At 36.0% G+C, this 6,666-nt stretch overlaps 1 protein-coding gene across 1 annotated transcript; it reads right to left on the bottom strand.

Moving 5' to 3' along the window:
- Window positions 1–3,137: 3,137 nt before the first annotated feature.
- On the bottom strand, window positions 3,138–6,391 carry LOC18429243 (cinnamoyl-CoA reductase 1). The gene is made up of 5 exons (XM_006838533.4): window positions 6,220–6,391; window positions 5,892–6,049; window positions 5,380–5,568; window positions 4,186–4,520; window positions 3,138–3,514 (listed from the first exon to the last, which is right to left on the bottom strand). The coding sequence occupies exons 1-5, from the start codon at window positions 6,350–6,352 to the stop codon at window positions 3,415–3,417; spliced, it is 915 nt and encodes a 304-aa protein (XP_006838596.1). The 5' UTR covers window positions 6,353–6,391; the 3' UTR covers window positions 3,138–3,414.
- Between the last annotated feature and the right edge of the window lie 275 nt (window positions 6,392–6,666).

The raw sequence follows: 6,666 nt of genomic DNA, 5'->3' as shown, positions 1-6,666 counted from the left end.
ACACACACACTCTCTTTATCTCAATAATCAATCTCTAAAAAAATAGTTCAATTTGAACCCTAGATATGGTCAAAATGAATCCCCTCCAAAAACGAATCTAAACCATTCATTTTGTAAATTTCAATATCTTAGCCTTTATAAACTCAAAATGATTTTTTTCTTTTTTAACATTGTTCATCTAATGGTAATAAAGCCATCCAAAAAAATTGGAAATGAAAAAATACTTCTAAGGCCTAGATCTAAGCATCTCAACAAAATGAAACAACCTATGTTAATTGGGCTAAAAAAAGTACTTTCTAGATTGTGTTTTCAATTTTTTTTTTTTTTTGTGATTGTTCACTAGAATGAAAAGAGTGTATATTTCAAATTTTGGATCAAACAAATAGCCATAAGGTGGTTTTTTAAAGTGGTTGCATCATATTACTATACAACGGTTGCATGAAATTATTGCTCATTTCTCTATATTTATACATCTCATCTCAAGGTCAGGATGATTAATTCGAAAGTTTTTTAATTTTGTAACACTCTTTTTTACAGAATTTTTGAGATGCACTTGACATCTGCAGCTTAAGGTTGCAATCTTAATTAACTTTTTCGAATTTTAAACCAGTAGAGAAGCGATGCCTCAGTGATCAAAACCACATTATGATGCAACCTAAAGGTAATTAGTTCATTTGTGAGCTCAAGCTGAATCACTTTCATTTTCATTTAGAAAAAATATGGGCCTTGGCTCGGTGGTTAGGGTGTAGGTCCGCAATAGATGCTCATTGTTTAAATTTCAACTAACTTATTGACTGCTTCATCAAGGATGGAGCCTGTGTTCACACTTGACAACCTTACATATTCATGGATTCCAGTTTTCAATCCTATAACTCCATGAATTAATCTCTAGCATTCTTTTAGAGTTGTTTGGTCCTGTATAGTACTTGTACTTCTGATAAAAGAAAAAAAAAAGAAGAAAAACAGTGGTCTTGAGCTATGCTCCCGCTGGAGCATAATGTGTACTAACTCCCTTGGCCAAAATAGCGATTTCGAAGTTTTATGTGTAATTTTACGATCCATGTAAGAATTATTAGATGAATATTTTGAAAGAAAGAAAGGCGTTTAAGTTATTCAACATCTAGATCTAGCCCTCAAAAAACTGATGGTCCCTATCACATCTTGAGGAGTTATATTTTTTAGGCCCATGGAGTGAGATTTATTTATTTAGTTATTTTTATAATGTTTTTCTTTTGAGGTTGGTATATAGGTACTACATGTTACATTGCCAAAATTCGGAGTCAGAGTCCAGAAAATACTCCTAGCATGACTTTTTCTGGAGAGACGGAGTGGACAGTATGCTCCACTTGAGCAGGAAATTATTGCATGAGTTTATATTGTCATATGTAACTCATTCTTAGGAAATCATGTCACTATTGCATGAGTTTATATTGTCATCTGTAACTCATTCTTAATTGTGTTTAACTCTTGAGACAAGCATAATAAATATATGAACTGAGAATAGGTCTTGGAAATGAGAATGGCCTCTTCTTCTTCTTCGTCTTCTTCGTGAGTCAGTTTCGTGAAGCAAATTGAGGCTATTGTTAATATTACGATTCTTTACATGATACTTTTTATCCATGGTAAATTTTTCTCTAATAATAGAAAATGGGTGGTTGATAATAGAAAATGGGTGGTTGAAAATGCATAGTAAACCGTTGATAATTAAACAGCAAGGAAATTAACTTATTGATTTGATCTTTCATTTCCCTAGGGGCCAGGGAGATCTACAAAACCGACCTGCCGCATATGCTTATGAAAAAAGTGGCTTTTGCTGGAAATAAGGAGTCCCGTGGATGGAGGGCCACGGTCATAGGGCTGGAAACCGTCCGAGCCCTACCGGCTCACCAAGTCAGGATAGAGCCTAGTCGAAGCCTGGCAAGGGCCTAATGAAGCCCCCTTCGGGCCGTAGGGGCTGGGACCAGACCCTACCCTAAGGTTGTCATGGCTTAACCCAAGCTAGGTCCTCACACCACATTTGTAACCCAGATCCTTGTTTTTCAGAGGCCGAGTGGCCCAGTTTTGTCTCAACATTCATATTCAAGGCCCAACTTAATCAATTAAACTGGAACCAGGTTTCCCCTTCCGAGACTGTCTTAGATAGTTATCGTGGACCAAAATTTCTTCATCCGCTACGAATCTACGATCATGAAGCTGAGAAGGAAAAAATGATTTGGACTTTGAAAGTAATACATTTTTTATTTGTTTTACACCATCATCATATGTGCACAATTTCTACTAATGGAAATGGATGGCCCCAAGGCGAATATATATGAACATGCAGGTTGGACCGCATTTCTACAATGTCGGTCGAGAGGTATAAGACATCCATATTAAAGATGGATGCAAATAAGTGGTCCATCTAAACACAATTGTAACTAATATAATTATTATTTTCAATTTTTAATTTATCTTATTTTTTCATATTCATGATCTCCATGTTAAAAATTATATATTCTCTAAAAATTAAGATCAAATTATATATATATATATATATATTGCCAAGCCCACATTTCTATATTATGCAGGCTGGCCCATGCTAACCGCGTCCAATATACATTTCAACTACATTAGGTTTTGGAGTTTTGCAATCAGATGGATTCAAAACAGATATGCATTTTCAATTATTTAACATGTCTTTTATTCCACGTCGATTAAAAAAAAAACAAGGTAAACTGATGGAACACATTGTCAACCTTAAAACATTTTTCAATCGATCATTCCACTTTATTAAAAGCCATATCTTCTGATATTTGAATGTTCAGGATTCATGCTAAATTTTGATAAAATCTAAAAACACCCGCTACCTTTCTCTCTTCAAATGAGGAATTTTGATAAAATCTAAAAGCACCCACTACCCTTTTCTCTCTTCAAATGAGTTCCACGCATGAAACGTTGCGACTAAGTACAATTCGTTGTCATAGTAGGGCCTAGGTCGGTGCACCACGTGTATCATACGTCCGATATGCACTAATATTCAACTGAATTATTATCCAACTTCACAAAAACCAAGCATTCCCACGTATGAGACCACATAATTCACGCCCCACGACACCACCAAAAGTTAAAACAATAAAAATAAAAAATAAAGAAATTGCTTTATGATGAGACGATATTCCATTGAAGAAATCTCTCTGTGCCATACAAAATATAATACTACTTATTTAAACATAGTTTGTTTATGAACAAGATAAGAGTGGATGGGTCCACCTGTGATTGGTGGTTGCCCAAAGTTCTTTTTCTACAGTGATCACCTCTCAGATTCTTCAACCTTTTTCTTAAACTTTTGATTCTTTGGAATCTGAAGAGTGTTATTCTTAGGCTTTTCAAAATTGTACATGGTTCACTTCTATCGACAAAGAGGCCCAAAGCAAGTTAGATACACTGTTGGTTCTCATCTTCTCTCTCAAAATCCACCATCAATTTGTTGAGCTTCTTGTTGGTGATTCTTTGCTCATAAATTTTGGAATCCTCACTGCAACAAGAAATAGAGGACACCCATAAGTTAAATCCCAAATTATGAATTGATGATTTTTACTTATATCAAATTATTAAATAGGAAATAAAAAAATCAAAGGTTTTTTTTTTTAAAAAAAAAATAATCACAAAATCAAAGTTATAAATTAATTCTCTGGTTTTTTTCTTTTTTAAATATTTAAAGAGCAATATAGTTTGTACCTAGAATAGGTGGGGAATACCAAAGTTTGTTTCATAAAAAATGGTTAAAACCAAAAAAGTTTGATTTTTTATACATTGCCTTTATGCCCCTCGTAATTGAGATGGTGCTACGCTTTTTGGTATTTTTCAATTATTGCCCTAGAAGGGACAAAAGAATACCTGACCTTCCCAAACGGAAGGAGGTGCCTCACAAAAGAGTTGAAGTATTTTTTTATTTTTGATTTTTCACCAATGGGGGATGTAACCTCCCCAACCTAGAAACTATGCCAAACAAAAAATAAGGCTTGAAAAAACTAACGTCGTAAAGACCCCCAATTTGTTTATCAGTCCGATCTAAGTGTTTAAAAATTCAGCTTGAAAACACTCATCAAGTGATTCTAAAGTGGATCTAAAAGTTGTAGATTGAAAATATTATTTCTAGAGTAGATTTTCACCAGAGTGAGTAAATACTTGACCCCTCATATTTACCTTGATGGGGGGCTCGGAACGGGGGGCCTTAGCATCCTTGCAAATCTCGCTGCGTCCTCGGATCTATTGATGAGTTGGTTGAAGCAAATATAACGGCCATAAGCTGAAGGGTTCTCATAGACACATATGTGAGCATCCACCAAGAAGCCAATATCGACCGTTACAAACACCCCGCCTTCATACATCTCGGCAGCTCCTTTCAAGTAAGGATGTGAGAGAGGGATTTGAGGCCTAGTCAAGAGACCTGAGTTTATTGAGACCATGTCCACTCCTCTGTCCATTGCTAGGGCCCAAGCCGTTCTCTCCGCAAGGGTCTTTGCTAGGCCATGCCACAACTGATAAAAGTAATAAAATTTCAGTGAGTTTCGGCCGAAAATTTAAAATTTGACTGAAGTTCTACGGGGTTATGGAAAATATAGAGATGTAAGGCAACTTTTGAATAACGTTGTTTTTACCGTTATAACGGCTGTTACTTTACTCCCTGGTCAACGGTTCGAAACTTGAATTATGCCAGGAGTACAAGCCATGTGCAAACCTACCCATTTTTAGGAACCCTCACAAAATAAGTAAAGCGTAAAATAACAACTTTTTGTTTCAACAAAAGCCTTATGGCTGTTATAGTTCTTGGCACTTATGTTTGAACCAATATGGAAAACCCTGGTAAAGTCGATACATCCAGACAAAATTTCTGTGCTGTACAAAAAGTACTTCGAAAATGGTCGGATGCAAGTTTATTTATTTTTTGTTATTCAGGGGGGAATACCGGCTCCTACCCAAATTTTTAAGGTTAAATTTTCGAAGCTATGGGATTAGAGAGCACGATGTTCGAAAAAAGATGATAAAAATGCTATTCTCTCCCTAATTTTTGCATTTAATAACGGTTCAGCATGATGTTCAAAATAACTTTTGGAAAGGGCCATGTTGGGGGTATTCAGCCTGGATTAGGAGTTCCCTTAACAAACTATGTCCAAAATTTTCCCCTTTTTCTAATAAAAAAGAGTCAAACGAATATACTCCGAAAACAAACCTATATGGGCAAAGCTTTTTATTTTTTGAGAGATCCAAACATTCGATCATCATTTTGCGGCAAAGCCTTTTTCAAACCAATTGGAGTTGCCAACACTAATCCTGATCCGCCGTAAATCCAAATCTTTGATATGAACTCAAATTTTCAAATATAGACAGGCCAAATACCTTGAACTTTCTGCACAAGTTGGGGTCACTCCAATCTCTCTCATCAACATCTGATGCTTGATTCTTGTCACCTTTCCAAACAACGGCTGTGACCGATGAAGTGAACACTACTCTCTCCATGCTCTCTGTTTGAGCACAAGCTTCTAGCACGTTATGTGCTGCCATGACTTCAGTTTCCACTGAGAACTCCTACAATTACAAAAATTAACACGTTAAAACCCCATTAACCCCTTAATTTAGTGGATTAGTCGGGTACCCATAAGCTTAAACAGGCAAAACACTTCTGCTGCATGAATTTGATATGGAAATACAAAATTTGGGCTCATTTTGTGAAAGAGAAAACCACTTTATAGCTTAGCTCAAAATTTGCCTATTTTTCATGCACAGTTGCACATAAATCATCAATGTCCAAAAGACAAGTAGAGGAATTTTCTAAGTGAGAATCCAATTATGGTTGAGGATTTGAATTTTCCAGTAGGTTTATTTTTTTAAAAAAAAGAAGAAGAACTCACATCATAATCCGATTGATCCATGGGACTCTTGAAGGCATAGAAAAGGCCAAAGCAACCCTTAATGGCATCGATAATGCTCTGATAATCCATCATATCGGTGCCGAAAACCTTCAGATTCTCATTCTCAGTGATCATTTTCCTTAGAATTTGGCCATCATCTACGATAAATAAACACATGGTTAAGCAAACAAATAAATAAACAAAACCCAACTCAAAAGGCTGACTCTCTTCTCAAAACTCCCCTCTGCAACTTGTCGAATGAAAGAGAGGAGGAGATGAAAAAGAAATCGTTTTAGTGAAAGACAGAGAGCAAAAAAAGTGAACAGACCTCCATTTTGAACTGCAGCATGAACAGAGTAGCCCTTCTTCAAAAGCCTCTCCACTAGTCCAATACCCAAGTTCCCTGAAGCATCCATTACACAAACTGGCCTTGCATTTTCACCTCCTGAAGAGATCGCCATTACTAGAGAGAAAGAGAAAGAGAGATGTAAAGTTGTAACAGTTAAGAGGGGGTAGGAGTGTGTATTTAAAGGGGCGGACCTAGCATTCAAAGAGTGTGAGGAAGCAGGTGGTTGTTGGATGGGTTTAGAAAATGGGTTTATATGGCTGCAGCCTTAACAAAACAAGTATCGCTTCACCTCAAAATTTACCTAAAGTTACAATTATGGTGTTGGAAAACTTTCATCATGGTTGTGAAAAATATTAAGATTTTATGACCTAAAAATAGTATATAATATAATAAAATATCTAAACCGTCTACTTCACCCAAAAGATA

Source organism: Amborella trichopoda, chromosome 3, assembly GCF_054954075.1.
Source record: "Amborella trichopoda isolate Santa Cruz 75 chromosome 3, AtrichopodaSantaCruz75HAP2 v2.0, whole genome shotgun sequence".
NCBI classification, from domain to species: domain Eukaryota; kingdom Viridiplantae; phylum Streptophyta; class Magnoliopsida; order Amborellales; family Amborellaceae; genus Amborella; species Amborella trichopoda.
This window is presented reverse-complemented; position numbering and strand designations above follow the sequence as displayed.